Raw genomic sequence first — 25481 nt, forward strand, 5'->3', positions numbered from 1 at the left:
AATCTTTTTTAATGTTCCGATGATGTTTCCCCAGGGTTGCACACAGCAGTGTCCTGGAGATTTATCTTCAATTCCCGAAGACTCCAGGCCAATCCTGGAGGGTTGGCAACCCTGTTGCAGGCCTGTGTAAAGCCAGTGGACAGGAACATCCAAAACTCAAAACACTGTCAACTCCTCCACCAACAATTGGCTTGCCCTCAGCCTCCCAGCATGCAGCGGCAGCATTGACCTGTGACCCCGCTGCTCACCGGGCGATACATCCGGGCTATTAGTGCAGAATGGTGTGCAGCTAAGATGGCGGTGATGGTGTTCCATGGCGACTGGTTGAAGAATTGGGAGAAAGGGGGCAAATCTGAATTGTAAGTTGGGCGCATAAAAAAAACTCCCCGAGCCCGCACTCGGTGTCGAATATTTCTGTTTTAGAGCAGACAGAGTGTAGAAGCCGATCGGGCCGCGAAAGCAAACCGCGGAGCTCCCTGTGTGTGAGCTTTGTGTAATTTTACATAATGTAAAAACGTGGTGGCGTTTAGTTCGGCGGCGGCCTAATTTTTTAATCTAGAAAAGGCTTCACAACAAACTTGACCTTTTCTTGTCCCAAATGCGAGAATATTGTGGCCCTGTATAACAGCTTGATCATAAGCTGTTTCTTTTTTTGCTTGAAAAGTAACCAGACAACTGTATGCTTTTAGATAGTAAATAGGCTTCTAATCTCAAGATTTATTTCACTTAAAATGTTAATTATGTTTTTTTTTGTCAGTCACAGCTAAGTAATGGAGTCTAAATAAAAGTAACAAGACTATGTCTTCTATAATTCACCTCATGACCAACTCATCAAGGAAAAGTAATGATTACTGTTAAATTATTTTGCAGCAGATCCCATATAATACAAAGTAATATTGTGGCTATATTAAAGGTTTTGTTTCTGATCTTTAAAGGATTATTCAGGTTAATTTGGAAACTAAGGATGGAGAGATGAAACAATGCACTGGCCTAACCTGTTTTATTGTGCTGTGGACTTCTTGATCAAAATTATTAGTTAAGTTAATTTTAAACCTAAAGGTGCACTTATGCTAAAATTTAGTATCATGCAAAGTGATTTTGGCTTCATCCAATCCTACATAATGTAAATGGGGTAGTGGAGCCCAAACTGACTTCAAAGTAATGCGGAGCAAGACTTCTTCCTCCAGAAAGTTGTGATCTGTTTTTGCTGGGTTTTCCAGCATTTTATGTTTTTAGATCTGTTTTGCTGCATTGTCAGGCTGGGCCTGACTTGGAATTCTGTTTGTGATTACACTAACTGCACTATTGTAGCAAAGCAACAGCCCATTTATATCCAAATCCTGGTTATAGTGTAAATGGTATACTTTCAAGCATCTCAATCTGTCTATTTTGTAGTTGAACAATTATGATTGGTCTTATTTATAAAATCTCTGATTAGAAATATTAAAATACTGTACTTTGTCAAATGATAAACTGAAGCACATGTATTGTGAAATTTCAAAGAAAATGCCATAGAAGAGAGTCTTTGAACTAATTGTTATCAAAAGTTAGTGTTTCAACTTAATCTGATGACAAGTATAAAGTTTACAATATAGTATTAGTAGCATCTTTATAACCTTGTAAGTTTCTGTATAAGTATTATTGAAAACCTCAAGTTTGGAATGGTATAAAATCGAATTCTATTATGACCATTTTCTCTGCACAATAAAGAATCAAAATACACTAAGTTTTCCACAAGAAAGCTGATGCTTTGGTTTCAGTAACAACACCACCAGCTTATGTCATGCCTTTAATGTAACGAAAAGTTCCAAGGTGTTTCACAAGAGCGTTATGAAACAGTATGACAGAGCCACATAAGGCGATATTAGGTCAGAAGACCAAAAGCTTAGTCAAACAGGTAGGTTTTAAGAGCAGTTTAAAGGGTACAAACTGTCCAGCTCGAGAATGCGCAAGACGTCAGAATTAGTGGAGTTCCTTCATAATCTTCATGTTTCATTGAGATCACTTCTCTCTTCTAAACTTCAGAGAATATAGACCCAATTTACGTAGCCTGTCAGTTTTTTTTTGTTTGTTCATGGGATGTGGGCGGCGTCGCTGGCTAGGCCAGCATTTATTGCCCACCGGTGCAGGGAGGGAATTCCAGATGTTGGAGCTTAGACAACTGAAGGCACAGCCACCAATGGTGGAACAATTATAATTGGGAATGTTCAAGTGTTATGACCAAGCAGTTGGTAAAGCTGAATTATTTAAAAAATCCGAGGGAAACTTTAAACAACTGTCATAACCTGTAATTTTAAGTGTTATGTTTGAGATGCAACTGAATTCAGGAATCAGACCGCCAGTTCTCAAGAGGTTTTATATTAAGCTAAATGAAATGTTTTATTAATTTACACAAGTTAAATATATACACTAAGATAAAAGCAAAATACTGCGGATGCTGGAAATCTGAAACAAAAACAAAAATTGCTGGAAAAACTCAGCAGGTCTGACAGCATCTGTGGAGAGGAAGACAGAGTTAACACTTTGAGTACGTATGACTCTTCATCAGAACTGGTGAAGTTCTGATGAAGAGTCATACGGACTCGAAACGTTAACTCTGTCTTCTTCTCCACAGATGCTGTCAGACCTGCTGAGCTTTTCCAGCAATTTTTGTTTTTGTGTTAAATATATACACAGCTACAAATTACTACGATCATAACTTTTGACAAAGTCCCAAACTAATCTCCATTAAGGCAATAGCAACCCATAGACTTAACCAGACACCAGGCAAAGCATTTTAACCGTACAAATTCAAAATGAGGTTCTTTCCACTTTTGTTTCTGTGTAGACAATTGGAGGCTTACAGCTGCTTTTGATCTCACATTGCCTCTGCTCTGCACACAAAATGGTTGTCTTGTTGTGCCTAGCACAACAATGTAAATGTAAATTCTCATTATATCACCAGCCACTTTGAACTCCACCTTAAAACCCCTTTCACAGTACCAATTTTATTAGTAATATAAACATATTGCTTGGCCTCTGCTAGCTAGGTGCTAGAATTCACTCCACTTCTTGAATGCTCAATTCAAAAAATGCAAATGCACTCTACCTCTCTGTTTACATCTCAAAACTGGTACACATCAAAGCACTCAGATTAGCTGGCTTTAATCCAATTAAGACACACCCACAGACTAAACCTCTATTTTAAAAGAAAAATATTTTCCAATAATATATACATTAATAACTTAATGACAGCAAGACACCAGAATTAGAGGAGTGCAGATATCTCGCAGTGTTGTCAGGTTGGAGGAGATTACACTGATAGGGAGGAGTAAGGCCATGGAGGGTTTTGAAGGCAAAGTTGACAGTTTTAAATCAAAATGTTGCTTGACCTAGGGGAATGGGATTTGCAGCGCGTTAAGCAGAGCTTTGGATGACCTCAAGTTTATGGAGTGTAGAATGTGGGAGACCAGCCAGGAGTGTGTTGGGATAGTTAAGTTTAGAGATAATAAAGTCATGGATGAAGGTTTCAGCAAAGACGAGCTGAGACAGGGCGAAGTCAAGTGATGTAATAGGTAGAAATAGATGGTCAGAGAGATGGCATGAATACAAGGTTGGAAACTCATCTCAGGATCAAATGTGACATTGCATTTGGTTCTTGGAAAGATGGGAATGGATTTGGGAGGTGACAGCATGTTCAAGCACTTTGGACAGGAAAGAAAGGTTGGAGATGGGATGGTAGTTTGCAAGGGCGGAGGGGTCGAGGTATGGTTTTTTTTTTGAGGGAAGGGTGATGACAGCAGATTTAAAGCAGGCTTAGGCACCACCTGAAGAGTGAGGACCATTCACAATATCGGCTAACACAGGGACCTGAAAGGGAGGTTGGGTAATCAGCTTAGTGGGAATAGGATCAAGGGAGCAGGAGGTGGGTCTCATGGACAAGAAGAGTTCAGAGAGGGCATGAGGGGAGTTAGGAGAGAAATTAGAATGAGATGAGAGTTCAGGACAACGGCGAGGAGGAGCATTAAAGGACGTTTGGCCATGATTGAGAGCACTGTTAAGAATATAAGATTTTGGCCTTTTCCAAAATAAGGCTGTCATGATATATATACTTGCTATCAATTGCAATTTCCTGTAGTAGTTATTTTGATTATGTAACAAGGAAAGAACCTTTTTCATTGTTAGATATACCTTTATACAATCATAAAATTTAACAATACAGGAGGAGGTCATTGAGTCTGCTATACCTTCTCTTTGAACGAGCAGTCCAATTTAGTCTCTCACCCCAGCTTTTCTCCATAACCCTGCAAGTTAGTGCTTTTCAACTATACAGGGGGTATGTCCAAATTTTAAAGCTCTTATGGAATCCACTTCCTCCACTCTTTCAGGTCGTGCATTCCAAGTCATAACAACCCTCCATGTGGGGGGAAAAAAATCTTCTAATTTCCCTTCTAGTTCTGTTGCCAATTATTTTAAATCTGTGACCTTTGGTTACCAAGTCACTTGGCAGAGAAAACAGTTTCTTGCTATGTACTCTTTCAAAAACTCATTCCCATTAGGCCCCTGTTAACATTCTCTGTTTCAAGACTATGTAGTAGAGTGGTTATGTTACTGGAGTAGTAATTTAAGTGCCTGGACTGATTCAAATACCACCATGGTAGCTGGACAGTTTATAGTCAATTAATTAAATAAATCTAGAATTAAAAAGCAAATATCAAGAAGGGTGACTATAAAACTAGTGGTGGTTATATAAAAAACACCTGGTTCACTAATGTTATTTAGGGAAGAAAATCTGCTGTCTTTACCTGGCCTGACCTATGCATGCTTTCAGACCCACAGCAATGTAGTTGATTCTGAAATAAGAAATTAGGAACATAAGAAATCGGAACAGGAATAGACTGCACAGCCCATTGAACCTGCTCCCCTATTGAGTATGATCATGGCTGAAATTTGGCTTCCACTTCTCTTTCCTGCCCACTCTTCATATCCCTTGATTCCCTGTGAGACCAAAAATCTGTCTATATTCAACAATGGAGCATCCACAGCCTTCTGAATTGCAAAGATTTGCAGCCTTTTCAGTGAAGAAATTTCTCCTCTTCTCAGACCTCCAGTATCTACCCTGTCAAGGAAGTTATGAAGTTCCTTCATAATCTTGCATGTTTCATTTGAGATCATTTCTCATTCTTCTAAACTTGAGAGAATATAGACGCAATTTCAGCCTTTCAGTTTTTTTTATTTGTTCATGGGATGTAAGCATCACTGGCTAAGCCGGCATTTATTGCCCATCCCTAATTGCCCTTATTCAGAGTCAATCACATTGCTGTGGTTCTGGAGTCACATGTAGGCCAGACCAGGTCAGGTAAGGACTGCAGATTTCCTTCCCTAAAGGACATTAGTGAGCCAGATGGGTTTTGATGACAATCGGCAATGGTTTCGTGGTCATCATCAGACTTTTAATTCCAGATTTTTATTGAATTCAAATTTCACCATCTGCCATGGTGAAATTTGAACCAGGTCCCCAGAGCATTACCCTGGGTCTCTGGAATACCAGCCCAGTGACAATACCACTCTGCCACCACCTCCCCATGTCATCATAAGACAATCCTCTCATCTCAGGGACTAATCTAGTGAACGTTTGCTGTACTGCCTCCAATGCAATGTCGTCTTGCCAAAGTCCATAATTGTAGCTTGGCCAGCTATTTGTTTGTACTCAATAGTTGGCTCATGACCACCTTCTCAGTCAGTTTTGGATGGGCAATTGATGCTCCCCTAGCCAGAGGCACTCTCATCCTATGAATGAATAAATAAAAAATATTCCAGTTTCTCCAATCTCTCCACATGACTGACGCCCCTCATTCCTGGGAAGTTTTCTTTGTACCCTCTGTCGTCTAAATGCTGAAATGAGTAAACTCAGTTAATTGGATGATTTCTTATAAACAGGCATAAGAGTTTTAAATTTGATTAATCATATTTTCATTCAATGTATTAAAGTTGTCAAATCTAGTTGGGTAAATATTTGTGCTTCACTGGACTGATTTCTATGTTGGAGTTGATTGTACATTTTAGCTGGAAAAACAGCAAATCCTTTAAGTACTTTCCCTTCTTCACAGTGCAGACATTAAGGGAGTCTGATTAACCAATTTTCCAAGAGTAGGATTACAATTAACACTGCATGAGAATATGTGTACTTGTTTTTAAAAATATCACCAAGATTTAAATATTTCTGTTTGATGCTGAGCTTTAATAATGGAGAGTCCTTTGCTTGAGCGCTTTAATTCAGAACATAACATTTGTGAGACTATTGAAGTACTGGAGCCATCAGTTAGTTATCAATTTTGCAGGTTCTTCATATCTGCATTTAATTACAAATTAGCATGGTTTATGTTATCGATGGATTATCAACTAATCCAAATCTTGATGATTGTCTGTGTATGGCTTAATTTCAATTCAAGTATCAGCTTGCCTTATGGTACCAAAATTATTACAAGAAGTAGTTGTCCTCTGTTGGATTTGCTACAGCTTTTTGGTGATACTTTTGAGTAACGTGAGGAAACAGAAATGATGTCCCTTAAAGGGGGAAGCAAATGCAATGTGTTGAGTACTTTTTACCCCAGGTGCTCATTTTTCAAAATAGGGAACAAAATAGTTTCTTTTTCAATTTAGCCCCAGTGAAACCACACTTTCTGCTGGGTACTTTTGAGTCCTGAGCCTATTATCTGTTTTCTGAGACGCTGCTGATCAGTGCAGCAGCTTTGGGATATATGACGTGAAGGGAGGCCTGGTTTTGCGTGCTATATTAAGTCAATTAATATAACAAAAATTGGTTACAGCTTTATCTTACTGAAATATATGAGTAGTGTGTGTGAGAAATAATCTTTTATGCAAGTGTAATTTTTTTCCTCGATTTGTCAACCCCCCCCCCCCACCACCACCACCACCACCACCACCACCAAACCAGAACATGAATGATTGAATACTGACCACCCTGTACTTGCGTCCACATTTAAAAGTCATTTTTGTTACCTTATGTTACTCAAAAGTGCAACAGAGAAACTGGCAAATTCAATAGAAGAGAACTTGTTCATTTAATTCTTGTTCCATAAGGCAAGCTGATACTTGAATTGAAATTGATTCCTCTCAGCCTGAAAAGATTCAATCTGCTTCCAGTCAGCAAGATTAGGATTGGAGGATAATCCATTGATATTATACATGTTGCTTTTTGTTTTTCTTTTTAAAAAAAACCTTAATATATTCTCCAGGATTGAATTGCTTTACTGGTTTATTTAGTGGCAGCAATCAGCCAGGATGTGATGTTTAGCCTGCTGGAAACAGTCTTACAAAGAATGCCAGAAAAATAACTTGAAACTTCCATGACCTTTGGTACAATTTATTAAAATAAACAATTGCTCAGTCCTCACCTGAAATTCATATTGTGCTACTACTACTGTGATAGCAAATTTTCATTCTCAACCTTGAGAAGCTCTATCTCCTTAAGTTTGCATTTTCCTCTAATTATTCAGCAGTAATAGATTTCTGGCCAAAATCCGAAAGAAAATAGAAACAGGGAGTACCGATATGTGATGAGACATAGTGTAGGAGGGAGAGCTTCAGATTCTTGGGGTGTTGGGACCAGATCTGGGGCTGATGGCAACCATTTGAAAGGGACAGATTGTACCTGAACAAGGTTGGAGTGTCCTTGCAGGGAGTTTTGGAGGGTTTTAACTAAGTTGATAGGGGGATGGGCACCAGCATGTACAAGTAGGAAAAAGGAATAAGGTACATAAAATGAGAGTGTTGGACAGGACTAGGAAAGGGAGTAGTTCCATATTAGATAGGAGCGGGCGAAGATGACTGCAAGCAAGACAGGTTTATAATGCATCAGTGTAAATGCACAATATGTCATGATTAAGGTTGGTGAGCTACAAGTACAAATAGCCATGTGGGAATATGATGTTGTGGCAAGAATGGAAATATTGCTTAAAAATGCTGAGGACTGAGCACTTAATATCCAAGGATGTAAAGTGTTCAGAAAAGAAAGGAAAAAGGGATTTGGGGTGACAGTGCTGATCAGAGAAGACATTGTAGTGTTTGAAAGAGGAAATGTCCTGGCAAGGACCGAATCCATTTGTTTGGATTTCAGAGGCAAAAAAAGTGTGATCACACTACTGAGGGTACTCTGTGGCCCCCAAATTGTGTGAGAGAGAGAGATTGGTAAAGAAGCAAATCTGCAGGGAAATCAAACAGATGTGGAAGAACTGTAGAATGGTGATATTGATATGATTACCCAAATATTGATTGGGATAGTGTTTAAGAGTAAGGGGGAGGGAGGAATTTCTGAAATGTGTTCAGGACAACTTCTTTGATCAGTATATTCTTGGTCCAACTAGAAAACAGGCATTGTGGGATATAGTACTGGGGAATGAGGTGGGCCAAATGCACCAAGTGTTCGTGGGGAAGCACTTGGGTGAGATTGAGCATCACATCATAAGGTTTACACTAGTAATGCAGAAGGGCAAGGAACAATCTAAAATAGAATGTCTAAATTGGAAGGGGGCTTATATCAATAAGATGAGAAGGGATCTAGCCAAGGTAAAATGGAACCAAAGATTGACAGGAAAAACAATAACAGAACAATGGGTGATCTTTAAGGAGAAGGTGCTTCAGATACAGCCTATGTACATTCCAACAAGGGCGAAAGGTAGGGGAACCAAAACCAGAGTTTCTTGAGCAATAAGGGTGTTAGAGAATATGATGAAACAAAAAGAGGTGCATGTCACGTGAATTCTTCAAGTGAGTATTAGGTCAAATACAGAAGGTTGAGAGGGGAAGTGAAGAGGAAAATAGGACTGACAAAGACAGAATATGAGAATAGAATAGCAGTTGACAGAAAAGGGATCCCAAAAGTCAGGTACCGGCATGTAGTTGGAAGTGGATTGGGCCTTATGAGGGACAAAAAGTTTGATATATGCCTTGAGTCACCAGACAAGGCTAGGATACTTAATGTGTACTTTGTATCAGTGTTTCCTGAGGAATCTGACAAAATATTAGTCGAAGTGGAGATGGTAGAGGTCATGGATGGGGTGAAAATTAAGGGGTAGGGGGTTAGCTATGCTTAAAGTGGACAAATCTCTCGGCCTAGATGGCTTGCACCCCAGGTGGCTTAAGGAAATGAGGGTGGAGATGGAGGAAGGGCTTGGCATAACCTACAAAACTTCCCTCGATATTGCTGGGTTTGAGGTGGTGGGGTGGTGCCAGAAGATTGGTGACTGGCAAATTACACCTTTATTCAAAGAAGGGTGTAAGTGCAGCCCAGGCAACTATAGCGTAGTTAGTTTAACATCAGTGGTGAATAAGGTTTTAGAACCAATAATCCTGACTTGGAGAGGTTTAAACTATTAAAAATAGTCAGCAGGATTTGTAAAAGGCAGATTGTACTTGATTAATTTAATTGAATTGTTGATGAAGCAACAGAATGTTGATGAATGTTGTCTATATGGATTTAAAGAAAGTGTCTGACAAAGTACCACTTAGAAGGCTAGTTATCAAAATTGTATCTCATGGAATAGCAGGGTCAATATCAACTTTGATTTAAAAAAAATTGTTTAAGGACAGCGAGCTGTCATAGTAAATGGTTGTTTTTCAGACTGGAGGATGGTATACAGTTGTGCTCCCAAGGGTCTGCTCAGACCACTGCTTTTTTGACATAAATGCCTTGGACCGGATTTTGAAATGCAGAGTAAAATTTCAAAATTCTCCAATGGTAACAAACTTGGAGGAGTGGCAAACAGGATGATGCTAATCAATTGCAACAGGACAAAGGCAAGTAGAATGGGCAAACAAGTGGCAGATGGAATTTAGTCCAGAGAAACGTGAGGTGCTGTATTTTAGCGCGTGGGATAGGGAAAGGCAAAATAGATTTAATGACGCAGCCCTATAGAATGTGCAGGCACAGAGGGACATTGGGATGCAATTGCAGTGAGATCTTTGAAGGTGGCAGGACATATTGAGAGAGTAGTTGGCAATGTATATGGGATCTTGGGCTTCATAAATAGAGGTTTTGAGTACAAAAGGAGGGAAGTTATACTGAACCTTGAAAAACTCGAGGACACAGCTAGAGTCTTGTGTCCAGTTCTGATCACCACACTTTAGGAAGGAAGGGCCCTTAAGAGGATGCAAAAGAGGTTTACCAGAATGGTTCCAGAAATGAGGGATTTTAGCTATCAGGTTAATTTGAATAAGCTGGTGGTGTTCTCTTGGAAATTGAGGGGAAAGTTGATAGGTTTAGATAAGGTGGACAAGGAAAAACTTCCCATTAGCTGATGGTACAAGGACTAGGAGACACAGATTTAAGATTTTGGGCAAGAGGTGCAGGGGGAATGTGAGGAATAACTTTTTTATGCAGCGAGTGGTCATGACCTAGAACTTGCTGCCCAGGAGGATGATGGAAGCGGAGATAGTCAATGATTTCAAATGGAAAGTGGATGGGTACTTGAAGGAAATAAACTTGCAGGCCTATGGGAATAGATTAGGAGAATGGGACTGACTGCTTTGCTCCATGGAGAGTGAGCATAGATTTGATTGGCTGAATGGCCTCCTGTGTCATAGATGACTATATATATATGTATATATATTTCTGTATATAATATTAACTGTGCACTCGATGATATTATCTTAAAGTTAAAATTGTTTTAGATATTATTTGAAATAGAGATGAACAAAATAGAAGCAAAGATAACTTTTTCAAATCTTGAAATTTGAAGCCATGTGTTTCTTGTTCTTGCATTGAAGCCTTGAATCTAAAAACTTGCCACTCTACAGTTTAAGCCTGATATTGTAGCTAAATATTACCGCTAAGCCTGTAAAACCAATCTTTTACAAAGTTACATGATTGACTATCCTCACTTAAGTGTTGTCCATATTGTCCTTTAGGTCGTCGTTATCTGGTAGATTTAATATTGATTGCTGTTAGTTTGCAATTTGCGTGAAGAACTGGGTGGGCACCTTAGCTGTTGTATAATTGTACAACACGCATATCAAGTTAACCCCAAGCTATCTAGTCAACTGCAAAACTTTGATTGTTTTGATACACCACCCATGATATGGCAGAGTGCTCAATGTATAACTGCTGGATTTTGTTTTCATAATTGGACAGAGGCAGTGCTTGGGTAGGGAGTATGGGCACTTGGGCAAGTGGTGAAATCAACATTTTCATTGGAAAATCTGTACCTTGACTCGATCACTTCACTAATTTTGAACGAATATGTGAGGTGGACTAATTGAACCATTTCATCTGTCGAAAGAAATAAACTCCATTGCCTTTCCAACTGCTAACATGCGTCTCACTTTCTCTTGTCAGGTTTAAATCTTGTCAAAACAATCATCTTCCTATAGCTAGCAAAAGTATTCATTACCACAGCTACTGGATGCACGTATAAAAGCTGAGGGTTTGCAACATCAAATATCTAGCTGAGTTTACACTTTTTCAGAATTTAACATTTTATGTGAGAGATACATTTGAGAAGATCTCAGGTAAAAGCTGGGTACAATATGAAAACCTTGGCTTTTGGACACAATTGCTATTGTTTCATCAACAATTTGGAATGTAAATACCACTTTAAGAGGACGTAAATACCTGTTTCTCCATTTTTTCAGTGCAATGCAGTTTTCCGTTTGATAAATGGCTTGCAATAGAGATTTACTCAAATTACTTAGTTGGGTGTTGGAGTTTGCTCAAAACTTTGTGCTTTGAGGCTGAGTTCTTCAACTGCGTGCCTACTTTTGATTCTTTTAAATATGCCTTCAAAGATTATTCCTGTAGGTATCAAACACTTCCAATTTTTTATTCCGAGCAAACAATGGAGCATTGACAGCTAGATTTACAAACGTTCTCTTTCCTCTTTTCAACTATGCAAGACTGATGGGACACAGACCCACAGTGGAAGTAACTGCAGGATAAATGTTCTTGCACAGGCTGACTTTACTTTCCTCAGAGAGAGAGAGTCATTTGATGGGCTGAAGCTCATGACAGATGACCCAGTGGATGTACCTTTCCTATGCAAAATGATGGCTTGTGTTATCATATCTGAAAACAAATTATGATTATTTTAAAAAATCATCTGTTGCTGTCATCTGTTTTTTTTAAGATGGGTGAGAGTTTTGTCATGTTAATCAGTGTGTTGCTTTCAACTTGATATTCTGTTGAAGTCAGTTTTGCTTTCTTTCCAGGATTGTATGTAACCATAAGCTCAATAACAATTGATTAAGTTTAGCAATTGAAAAGCACATTAGTTCTCATTGGTTCTCCAATGTGTTGATCTAAATGCCTTTTCCTAGTGCTTTGGCATTTGCAGTGGTTTAGTACAGTCTACACTCTGCCTATTACAAACAATGGAAAGAACATGCTGTTTGATTTGATTAGCCAATTGTTGGGATGTATAACCTATGAACCTGGCATCTCTCTGGCACTGAAATTCATATGCCATGTTGCTCAATTGTGTGGTAGGAAGAGCGTATTTTTGGACTGATAGCAGCATCATGCTGGCGGAAAATGCTGCTGGTGGAAAATGCTACTCGTGTGGCCACTGCATTGTAGCAGCGTGAAATACCTTGCTTAACCCGTTGTTCAAATTTTTGAAATACAGTGGGATCTTTGGACCTTTGACCAATTTGCGAGTTTGTGCAATACACATCGCACAATGATCTGATCAAAATAGCCATTGTCCCACAAAATAGCTTTGATGCACTATATCTGCATCAAGCTTGCAAGGTGAGCAAATGGCTATGGCCCGACATACAAGATTGCTGATAAGGCCAATCTCATAGCACATGGAACTATATGAACCCCAACATGTATAATGACCAGTGAAGGTGGCTCATTCATGCTTGTTAGAAGTGACATCCATTCATACGTGGAGACGACTTCTCTACAAACAAAAGGAATGTGTTCAAGCCATGCACCTTTTCTGAATTACCTGGGAGCTTGGGGAACTTCTTGTTCCCCATTGCTTTCTCCATGGCAATGCTTTGGCCAATCAGCACCCTTTGATCTTATAGTATAAATTGTTGCGATTGTTTGAAATTTGGCATTCTTGCGTGTGTCCTAATGAGTGCAAGAAGAAATGCTTTGGCAACGTGTCTTTTCAGCAATATTCAAGTTCTGCACGACAAAGCGACTGCTAATCACTTCGGTTGGATTCTACCCAATGTTTTTATAGTCTGCGGATCTAAGTCACTTCTTTGAGTCCTGATGCTAGATATTTTCTCAAGTTCAGTTTTATTGGCCACTCCCGTTAACAGAACTTGCATCCACCATGATCTGAAGTGTATGGTTATGGACCAGTACTTAATGGGAATTTGAGATTTTGAATTTATAAAAAGGAAATCTGGAAATAAAAATCTGGTACCAGTCTTGGTGACCATGGATTGGTGTAAAAACCTAATTGCTTCATTAATGGCCCTTTTTAGGATAGGAAACCTGTTAGCATATATGTGACTCCAGTCCTACATCACCGTAGTTGAGGTTTCAACATCAAGTAAGCCACTTAGTTGTATCAAACTTCAAGAAGTCGCATGACACCAGGTCAAACATGGACAAGGAAACTTCCTGCTTATGACCATGCACTGTCCCCCCCCCCCCCCAAGCTGATGAATCAGTACTCCTCCATGTTGAACACCACTTGGAGGAAGCACTGAAGGTGGCAAGGGCACAGAATATACTCTGGATGGGATACTTCAGTGTCCATCACCAGGAGTGCTTCTGCACTACCACAGACCGAGCTGGCCGATCTCTAAAAGACATAGCTGCTAGACTGGTTCTGCAGCAGGTGGTGAGGGAGCCAACAAGAGGCAAAAAGATACTTGACCTCATCCTCACCAATCTGCCTGCTGCAGACACATCTGTCCATGACAGTATTGGTTGGATTGACTATCGCACAGTCATTATGGAGACGAAGTCCCATCTTCACATTGAGGATACCGCCCGTTGTGTTGTGTAGCACTACCACTCTGCTAAAAGGGATAGATTTTGAACAGATCGAGCAACTCTCAAGACTGGGCATCCATGAGGCACTGTGCCATCAGCAGCAGCAGAATTGTACCCAACCACAATCTTTAACCTCATGGCCTGGCATATTTCCCACTGTACCATTATCATCAAGCCAGGGGATCAACCCTGGTTCAATGAAGAGTGCAGAAAGGCATGCCAGGAGCAGCAGCAGGCATACCTAAGAATGAGGCGTCAACCTGATGAAGCTGCAACATAGGACTACCTGTGGGCCAAACAGCAAGCAAGTGATAGACAGAACTAAGTGATTCCACAACCAATGGATCTGATCTAAGCTCTGCAGCCCTGCCACACCCAGTCGTGAATGGTGGTGGACAATTAACTCACTGGAGAAGGAGGCTGCACAAATATCCCCATCATCAATGATTAAGGACCCCAGCATCACAGTTATCAGTCTTCAGCCAATTCAATTCACGCCAAGTGATGTCAAGAAACGGCTGAAGGCACTGGATGCTGCAAAGATGATGGGCCCTGCCAATATTCCAGCAAAAGTACTCAAGGCTTGTGTTCCAGAATTTCCGGTGCCCCTAGCCAGCTGTTCCAGTACAGCTGCTACACTGGCATCTACCCAGCAATGTGGAAAATTGCCCAGGTATGTCCTGTACACACAAAGCAGGACAAATCCAACCCAGCCAATTACCACCCTGTCAACCTACTCTTGATCATCACTAAAGTGATGGAAGGTGTCATCAACAGTGCTGTCAAACGGCAGTTGCTTAGCAATAACCTGCTCACTGATGCTCAGTTTGTGTTCCGCCAGGGCCACTCAGCTCCTGACCTCGTCACAGTCTTGGTTAAAATATGAACAAAAGAGCTGAACTCCAGAGAGTGACTGCCCTTGACATCAAAGCAGCATTTGACCAAGTGTGGCATTAAGGAGTCCTAACAAAACTGGAGTCAATGGGAAACGGGGAAAACTCTCTGCTGGTTGGAGTCGTATCTAGCACAAGGGAAGATGGTTGTGGTTGTTGGAGGTCAATCATCTCCGTTCCAGAACATAATTGCGGGAATTCCTCAGGGTAGTCCCCTCGGCCCAACCATCTTCAGCTGCTTCTTTAATGACTTTCCTTCCGTTATACGGTCAGAAGTGGGAATGTCGGCTGATGATTGCACAATGCTCAACACCATTCTCGACACCTCAGATACTGAAGCAGTCCATGTCCGAATGCAGGAAGACGTGGACAATATCCAGATTTGGGCTGACAAGTGGCAAGTAACATTTGCACCACACAAGTGCCAGCAATGACCATCTCCAACAAGAGAGAATCTAGCTACCGCCCATTGACATTCAAAGGCATTACCATTACTAAATCCCCCACTACTGACATCCTGGGGGGGGTGGTTTACCATTGACCAGAAGTTGAACTGGACTAGCCATATAAGTACTGTGGCGACAAAAGCAGGTCAGAGGCTTGGAATCGTACGACGAGTATCTCACCATCTGACTCCTCAAAGCCTGTCCACCACCTACAAGGCACAAGTCAGGAGTGTGAGGGAGTACTCCCCACTTGCCTGGATGAGTGCAGCTCTAACAACACTTAAGAAGCCGACACCATCCAGGACAAAGCAGCCTGCTTGATTGGCACTGCTTCCACAAATATATACTCCATTCTTCCTACCAAAGTGCATGACCTCACACTTCCCCACGTTGTATTCCATCTGCCACTTCTTTGCCCATTCTCCTAACCTGTCCAAATCCTTCTGCAGCCTCCCCGCCTCCTCAATACTACCTGTCCCTCCACCTATCTTTGTATCATCTGCAAACTTAGCCAGGATGCCCTCAGTTCCTTCATCTAGATCATTAATGTATAAAGTGAAAAGTTGTGGTCCCAACACTGACCCCTGCGGAACTCCACTAGTCACCAGCTGCCATCCTGAGAGGGACCCCCCTTATCCCCACTCTCTGCCTCCTCTCAGACAGCCAATCTTCTATCCATGCTAGTACCTTGCCTTTAACACCATGGGCTCTTATATTACTAAGCAGCCTCCTGTGCGGCACCTTGTCAAAGGGCTTCTGGAAGTCCAAGTAGATAACATCCATTGGTTCTCCTTTGTTTAACCTACTCGTTACCTCCTCAAAGAATTCTAATAGATTTGTTCAGGCATGACCTCCCCTTGATGAAACAATGCTGACTTTGCCCTATTTTACCATGCACTTCCAAGTATTCTGAAATCTCATCCTTAATAATGGACTCTAAAATCTTACCAGCGACCGAGGTCAGGCTAACTGGACTGTAATTTTCCGTCTTTTGCCTTAATCCCTTCTTAAACAGGGGGGTTACATTAGCGTTTTTCCGGTCCTGTGGGACCCTCCCTGACTCGAGTGGTTCCTGAAAGATCACCACTAACGCCTCCACTATCTCTTCAGCTATCTCCTTCAGAACTCTGAGGTTTAATCCATCTGGTCCAGGTGATTTATCCACCTTCAGACCTTTCAGTTTTCGTAGCACCTTCTCCTTGATAATGGCCACCATACTCACCTCTGCCCCCCGACTCTCTTGAACTTTGGGGATGTTACTCGTGTCTTCCACCGTGAAGACTGACGCAAAGTACCTATTCAGTTCCTCCGCCATTTCTTTGTTCCCCACTACTACTCCAGCGTCATTTTCCAGTGGCCCAATGTCCACTTTTGCCTCTCTCTTACCCTTTATATATCTAAAAAAAACTCTTGCAATCTTCTTTTCTATCGCTGGCTAGTTTACCCTCATACTTAATCTTCTCCCTCTCTTTTTTTTAGCTGTCCTCTGTTGGTCTTTGTAGGCTTCCCAATCCCCTGGTTTCCCACTGCTCTTCGCCGCATTGTATGCTTTCTCTTTAGCTTTTATGCTGTCCCTGACTTCCCTTGTCAGCCATGGTTGCCTCGTCCTCCCTTTAGTATGCTTCTTCTTCCTAGGGATGAATTTTTGCTGTGTCTCCCAAATTACTCCCAGAAACTCATGCCATTGCTGTTCCACTGTCTTTCCTGCTAGGCTCATCTTCCAGTCAATTCTGGCCAGCTCTTCCCTCATGCCTCTGTAGTTGCCTTTATTCAACTGTAATACCGTTACATCTGATTCCAGCTTTTTCCTCTCAAATTGCAGGGTAAATTCTATCATATTATGGTCACTTCCTCCTAAGGGTTCCTTCACCTTAAGTTCCCTTATCAAATCTGCCTCATTACACATCACTAAATCTAGAATTGCCTGTTCCCTAGTGGGCTCCACCACAAGCTGCTCCAAAAAGCCATCTCATAGACATTCCACAAATTCCTTTTCTTGGGATCCACTACCAACCTGATTTTCCCAGTCTACCTGCATATTGAAATCCCCCATGATCACTGTAACCTTGCCTTTCTTAGATGCCGTTTCTATCTCCTGGTGTATCTTGTGCCCCACATCCTGACTACTGTTCGGAGGCCTGTATATAACTCCCATTATGGTTTTTTCACCTTTGCGGTTCCTCAACTCTACCCACACGGATTCTACATCATCTGACCCTACGTCATTTCTTGCTATCGATTTAATTTCATTTCTTACTAACAAAGCAACCCCACCCCCTCTGCCAACCTGTCTATCTTTTCGATAGGATGTATATCCTTGGATATTTAGCTCCCAGTCCTGATCCCCTTGCAGCCATGTCTCCGTGATGCCCACCACATCATACCTGCCAATTTCAATCTGTGCCACAAGCTCATTTACCTTATTTTGTTTACTGCGCGCACTCAGATACAACACCTTCAGTCCTGTATTTCCCGTCCCCTTTCTCATTGTCGTCTCTTTATCTGATGTGCTTGAAGTTAGATTCCTAGCCCTTTCCAAACACTCTGTCCTATTTTGTGTTCTGGGGACTTTAATAGCCTCTCCTGGGCTCTTCTTTCTTTTCAGTTTTTTCATAATTTTCCATGAAGTTGAATCTACCCCCCCCCCGCCCCCAGTTTCTAGTTTAAAGTCCTGTTGACCACCCTATTTACCCTTTTTGCTAGAACATTGGTCCCAGATTGGTTCAGGTGGAGACCGTCCCAACGGTGCAGATCCCTCCTGTTCCAATACTGATGCCAGTGCCTCACAAAATGGAACCCCTCTTTCCCACACCACTCCTTTAGCCACGTGTTTACTTCCCTTATTCTCGTGTCCCTATGCCAATTTGCACGTAGCTTGGGTAGTAATCCGGAGATTATAACCCTTGAGGACCTGTTCTTTAATTTAGTTTCTAGTTCCTGATAATCCCCAAATAGGTCCTCTTTCCTAGTCTTACCTATGTTATTTGTCCCGAAGTGGACCACAACAACTAGATCCTCCCCCTCCCTCTCCAATATCCTTTCAAGCCGGTCAGAGATGTCCCTCACCCTGGCACCGGGACTCTCGATCCTGCTTACAAAGGATGCTATCAATTCCCCTAATTATAGAATCCCCTACAACTACCACTTGTCTTTTTGCTGCCCTCTCTTGAATGGCCTCCTGTGCCACGGTGCCGTGGTCAGCTGGCTCATCCTCCCTATAGCCCTGTTCCTCATCCACACAGGGAGCAAGTACCTCGTACCTGTTGGACAAGGTCAAGAGCTGAGGCTCCTCTGTTCCTGAACACAGGATCCCTCTACCTGCCTCACTTGCAGTCACACCCTGCTGACCCTGACCACTGACCGAACTTGAGGTACTTAATGTACCAGGTGTGACCGCCTCCTTAAACAAAGCGTCCAGGTAACTCTCCCCCTCCCGGATGTGCCGCAGCGTCCGGAGCTTGGACTCCAGCTCATCAATTCTGAGCCGGAGTTCCTCCAGCAACCAACACTTGCTGCAGATGTGGTCACTGTGGCTCGCAATGGGAGCTGCCAGCTCCCACATCATACAGCTACAGGAAGCAAGGGAGCAAGGTACAGAAGACACTAGACAGGGTTTGTGACAGGTATTGCAAGAACCAACCATATAAGTATTGCCTCATCTCCTGCTTGTCAAATCTGCCAGATTCACCAGTCATTATTATTGATGGGAGTGACTACTGCATCGTTCTCATGGTGACTGTCTGCACACTGAGGCCACCTCCATTCTGTTGTGTGATACCATCATCATGCCAACTAGCATAGATTGCAAACCAACCTAGAGAGTGAGACCTGGGCATCCATGAGATATAGTGGCAGCAGCACAATTATATGCTACCACAACCTAACCTCATGCACTTCACTTCTCCATCACCAACACTAGGTAAAAGAGCAGTGTTGAGCAGCATGTCTCAAGCTGTACCAGATGTATCTGAAAATGAGGTGTCAAACCTGGTAAAACTGCAAAACATCAAAGCAGCATGCTTTAGACAAAGCTAAGAAATCCTGCAACCAGTAGATTGGGACAAGGCTCTACAACCTTGCCATATCTAGCCGTGAATGATGGTCTGTAAATTAGCAATTTGTGGCAGGAGCAGGTTCCCCGAACATCCCATCTTGAGTAATGGCACAGCCCACTATATAAGTGTTGAAAACCAGGCTGAACTGTTAATATCCTCAGACTTAAATACAGAGTGGGATGATCCCCACCAGCACAGATGCCCAGCTTTAGCCAGCTTGGAAAACTCCATGTCATGTGAAGGGAGTTGTGGTTATGTCACTGGGCTAGTAATCCAGAGGCCCAGGGTTCAAATCCCACCATGGCAGAGAGTGGAACTTAAATCCAATTAATAAATTTGGAATGAAAAGCTAATCAGTAATCGTGACAACGAAACCATAGTCGATTTTTGTAAAAACCCATCTGGTTCACTGTCCTTGTCTGGCCTACATGTGACTACAGACCCACAGCAATATGGTAGACTCCTAAATGCATCTGAAATGGCCTCGCAAGTCATTCCAAACAGCTACAAATTCAGAAAAAAAATGAAATTGGATGGATCAAATGGCATTGACCTTGGGACCGGATTTGATAACAGCCCTGTTGACCCTGTGAAGTCCTCCTCGCTAACATCTGGGGGCTTGTGCAAAAGTTGGGAGAGCTATTCTACCGCCTGACATTATCTGTAAGGTATGATTGAGTGAGTATGACAATGTCCCAGGTACCAGCATCATGTCCTGTCCCACCGGTAGAACAGACCCACCGGAGATGACGGCACAGTGGTGTATAAATCAGGAGGGAGTGCCCTGGGAGTGCTCAACGTTGACTCCTGTCTTCATGAAGTCCCATGACATCAAGTCCACACATGGTCAAGGAAACCTACTGCTAATTATCACCTGTTGTGCACACACACACACACACACACACACCCTCGCCCCAAGCTGATAAATCAGTGCTCCTTGATGTTGAACACCAATTGGAAGAAGCACTGAGGGTGGCAAGGGCACAGAACGTATTCTGGGTGGGGACTTTCAATGCCCATAACCAAGATGAACTCAGTACTGTCACTGCTGACTGAGCTGGCTGAGTCCTAATGGTCGTAACCGCTAGACTGGGTCTGTGACAAATGGTGAGGGAGCCAACGAGGGAAAAACCTCTTGACTTTATCTCACAAATCTACTTGTCGCAGATTCATCTGTCCGTAATAGTATTGGTAGGAGTGACCACCACAGAGTCCTTGTGGGAGCGAAGTCCTGTCTTCACATTGAAGATATTCTCTATCATGTTGTGTGGCACTACCACCGTGCATAATGGGACAGATTTAGAACAGATCCAGCAACTCAGCTGGGCATGGTGAGGCGCTGTGGGCCATCAGCAATGGCAGAATTATATACAACCACCATCTGTAACCTCATGGCCTGGCATATCCTGCACTCTACAATTAGCATCATGCTGGATGATCAACCCTGGTTCAATGAAGAGTGCAGGAGGGCATGCCAGGAGTAGCAACAGGCATACCTAAAAATGAGATGTCAACATGATGAACCTGCAACACAGGATTGCTTGCATGTCAAACAGCAGAAGCAGCATGCAATAGGTAGAGCTAAGCGATTCCACAATCAAATGATCAGATCTGAGCTCGGCAGTCCTGCCACGTAGAGTTGTGAATAGTGGTGAATAATTCAACAACTAATTGCAGGAGGAGGCTCCACAAATATTCCCATCCTCAATGATGGTCGAGCCCAGCACGTCAATGCAAAATTGAAGGCTGAAGCATTTGCAACCAGCTTCAGCCAGAAGCGCTGAGTGAATGATGCATCTCCATCCAGCCTCTTCCTGAAGTTCCAAATATTAGAGACGCCAGCCTTCAGCCAATTCTGTTCATGCCACGTCATGTCAAGAAATGGCTGAAGGCAGTGGATACTGCAAAGGCTATGGGCCCTAACAACATTCCAGCATTCGTATCAAAGACCTGTGCTCCAGAACTAGCCATGTCCCTGGCCAAGATGTTTCAGCACAGTTAGAACATTGGCAACTACCTGGCAATGGGGAAAATTGTCCAGGTATGCCCTATTCACAAGAAGCAGGACAAATCCAAGCCATCATTTTAGCACCCAATCTGTCTACTGTTGATCATATATGAAGTGATGGAAGGTCGACACAGCGATCGTGGCACTTGAACAACGATAACCTGCTCCCTGATGCTCAGTCTGGATGCTTGGTTTGGGTTCCGCCAGGGCCACTTGGCTCCTGATCTCATCACAGCCTTGGTCCAAACATGGACAAAAGAGCTGAACTTGAGGTGCGATGAGAGTGACTGCCCTTGAGATCAAAGCAGCATTCGACTGAGTGTGGCATCAAGGAGCCTTCGCAAAACTAGTCAGTGAGAAGCAGGGAGAAAACTCTGCACTGGTTGGAGTCATACTGAACACAAAGGAAGATGGTTGTGATTGGAGATCAGTCATCTCAGCCCCAGTGCATCACTGCAGGAGTTCCTCAGAGGAGTGACCTGGGCCCAACTATCTCCAGCTGCTTCACCAATGAGCTTCCCTCCATCATAAGGTCAGAAGTATGGATGTTCGCTGATAATTACATAATGTTCACCATTCACGACTCCTCAGATACTGAAGCAGTCCATTTTAAAGTGCAACAAGACCTGGACAAGCATACTGGCTTGGACTGATCTGTGATATGTAACATTCGTGCCACACAAGTACCAGGCAATGGCCATCTTCAAAAATAGAGAATCTAACTATCTCCCCTTGACATTCAGTGGCGTTACCATCACTGAATCCCCCATTATGAACATTCTGCGGATTACCATTAACCAGAAGCTGAACTGACTAATATAAATACTCTGGCTACAAGAGCAGGTCAGAGGCTAGGAATATTGCGACGAGTAACGCACCACCTCACTCCCCAAAACCTGTCCACCATCTACAAAGCACAAGTCAGGAGTGTGATGGAAAACTCTACACTTGCCTGGATGAGTGCAGCTCCAACAACACTCAAGAAGCTTCACACCATCTCGGCCAGACCAAACAGCCAGCTTGATTGGCAACCCACCCACTACCTTCAACATCCACTCCCTCCACTAATGATGCACAGTGGTAACAGTGTGTACCATGTTAAAGATGCACTGCAACAACTCATCAAGGCTCCTTCAGCAGGAACATCTAAACCCATGACTTCCACTACCTAGAAGGACAAGGGCAGCAGGTGCATGGGAACACCACCTGGTAGTGAAGCCATACATCATCCAGTCTTGGAACGATATTGCCGTTCCTTCACTGTCGCTAGGTAAAAATCCTTGAACTCCCTTCCTAACAGCATTGTGGGGGTACGTACACACATGGATTGCAATGGTTCAAGAAGACAACTCGCCATCACCTTCTCGAGGCCATTTAGGGATGGGCAATAAATGCTGACCTAGCCAATGACAGCCGCAGCCTGAGTGAATAAATTAAAACAAAAACCAAGAAGTGGCTTAGCGCCCTGGTTGAAACAGAGATGATGTAACCCAACAACATCTTAACTACAGTGCTGAAGACATGCACCAGAACTAATACACCTTTAGTCAAGCTGTTCCAATACATCACAGTACTGGTATCTACCTGACTTTGGAACCTTATCCAGGTTATGTCCTGTCCTGAAAAAGCAGAACATATACAAACCAGCCAATTACTGTCCCATCATTCTACTTCCAATCGTCAGTAATGTGATGGAAGGCGCCATTAACAGTGCTATGAATAGCACTTATTCGCCAATGCTGTTTGTGTTTTAGAATTATAGAATAGTTACAGCACAGGAGGTCGTCATTCGGCCTGTCGTGTCCTTGCCTGCTGTCTGCAAGAGCAAATCATTTAGTACCACTCTCCTTCAGTACTTCTAATGTGTATTGCTCCTTCTCCCTTTCCATGCTAACTTAAAGCTTCTAATACTTAAAAGATTATGATCAGTCTTCCCTGAATATTCCCTTACTGGCACTTGATCTACTTGACCCACCTCATTCCCCAGAACCCGATTACTTTGCTGCAGACCTCATTACATTTTTGATCCAAACAAAGACAAAAGCTGAATTCTAGAAGTGAGGTGCGAGTGACTGCCCTTGACATTAAGTCAGCATCTGCCTGAATGTGGCACCAAGGAGTCCGAATAAAACTGAAGTCAGTCGGGATCAGGGAGAAAATTCTTCAGTGGTTGAAGTTTTAAATGTCACAAAGGAAGGTTAAGGTCAAGGGAGATCTCAGCAACTGGACATCACTGCAGGTATTCCTCAGGGCATTTAGACCTAGATATCCTCAGTGACCTCGTCTCCATCATCGAGTCTCAAGATGATTACAGTGTTCAGTTCCATTTGCAGTTCTTCAGATAATGCAGCAGTCTATCTCCATATGCAGCAAGACCTGCACAAGGCCCAGGCTTGAGCTGATCGGCAAATAACCTTCGCACCACACACATCAAGTAATAACCATCTCCAATAAGAGGAAATGTAACAATCTCACCTTGACATGTGGTTACATTACGATCACCTAGTCCCCTGCCATCAATATCCTGGGAGTCACCATTGACCAGGAGCAGAACTGGACCAGTTACATAAAAGCTCTTGCTACTATAGCAGGTCAGAGACTGGGTATTCTGTAGAGGGTGATCACCTTCTGACTGCCCAAAGTCCCTCCAGCACTTGAAAGCCACAAGTCAAAAATGTGATGTAATATTCTGCACTTGTTTGACGAGTGCAGCTACAGCAATGCTAAAGAAGCTCAACATGGTGCAGGGCAAAGCAGTCCGCTTGATCAGCACTTATCCATCAAAATATGCCTTTACTTCCACCACTATTGGTGTGCTGTGGCTGGATTGTATATTGACAGAATTCACTGCAGCAAATTATCAAGGCTTCATCATCAAGGCAGAAGGGCAGAGGTAGCAACTGCATGGGAACATCATCACTTCAAGTCACACACTATTCTTCGGACAAAAATTGCCATTCCTTCATTTTTGCTTAGTCAAAATCCTGAACTCTACTTAACAGCATTATGGGAGTGCATTCACCATTGATTGTGGTGTTTCAAGAAGATGTTCTACCACCATACCGAGAGTGGGTAATAAAATGCTGGCCTTGCGAATGAGACCTAGGTCTTGAGAGTTTTATTTTAAATGACCCAATATTCAGGCAAACAATAAGGAGTCCCAAAAATCCATTGTTTTGTCTTGTGTCATGTGTTCACAGTTCAAAGAGCAGTCTGAATATACCATGCATATCAGGGTAAGAGTTTGGTTCTGCATTAGCATACAGTATAAAAAAAGCTTTCTGTTCCAGATGCATTAAAAAAAGAAAGACCTGTCTCACACTCTGTGAATTTTTTAAATAGAAATTCACGACAAAGTCCATGAAACACTGCAGTTTAAGAATTCAGCTAGCTTTAGTTCTGGTTGAGCATATTTTTCTGCTGGTTGGATAAAAGCCATTCACCTGACATCCAAGAAGTGTGCTTCACAGGGGTTCCATCCAGCTCGCTTTAAAGTTGAAATATATACCATTTCAGAATGACTAATTTTATTTACGATTAGAGGCATAATAAATCTTCCAGTGGCACGTGCTGCTCACCATGTAAATGTGATTTATTTGGCTACTTAATCCAATAGTCCTTAGGCTTCCCATATTGCACGTTCTCTTAACAATTCGCGTCTTTTGAAACCTGCAGCCAACTGTTTGGCTTTTCCTGTGGAAAAGTATACCTGTCTAACTCATGGGTCAGTACGCCCTTCTATTCAGTTTCGGGCAATAAAAAAATTGACATGCAGAAAAATCCGTTTTGCCTTAATTCTGACTTCAGTTTTTTCTCGCCGGCCTGAATATTCTGGGAAGCAGCGCTCGCCATCAGATTGTCACTCCAACCGTAGCTTGAGGTAGGTGGGTCGGGTGGCAGGTAGGTGAGTTGGGGGTTTGTTGGTCTTGGGGGGTAGTCGGATGGTTGGGGGTGGGGGGGGGGAGTTGGGGGGGTGTCGTTAGTGTGGTCGGGAAGGGTAGTTGGGTCGGGGGCTAGCCAGAGCTTTGGAGGAGTGAACGGAGGTCCGAGTGGATTTGGGGGGAAAGTGTGAGTGACTTATGTTTGGGTGGGGGTCAGTTCTGTCGTTACCCAGGAGCT

General features: G+C 42.6%; 1 protein-coding gene across 1 annotated transcript in view; it reads left to right on the forward strand.

Moving 5' to 3' along the window:
- The first annotated feature begins 246 nt into the window (after nt 1–246).
- Nucleotides 247–25481, forward strand: part of thoc2 (THO complex 2) — a 162537-nt gene continuing 137302 nt past the window's right edge. The window contains exon 1 of the mRNA XM_078547456.1: nt 247–359. Coding sequence (XP_078403582.1) covers nt 295–359 — 65 coding nt within the window. The 5' untranslated portion in view covers nt 247–294. The remainder of the gene's footprint in view (nt 360–25481) is intronic.

Source organism: Cetorhinus maximus, chromosome 8 (genome assembly GCF_964194155.1).
Source record: "Cetorhinus maximus chromosome 8, sCetMax3.hap1.1, whole genome shotgun sequence".
Taxonomy (NCBI): domain Eukaryota; kingdom Metazoa; phylum Chordata; class Chondrichthyes; order Lamniformes; family Cetorhinidae; genus Cetorhinus; species Cetorhinus maximus.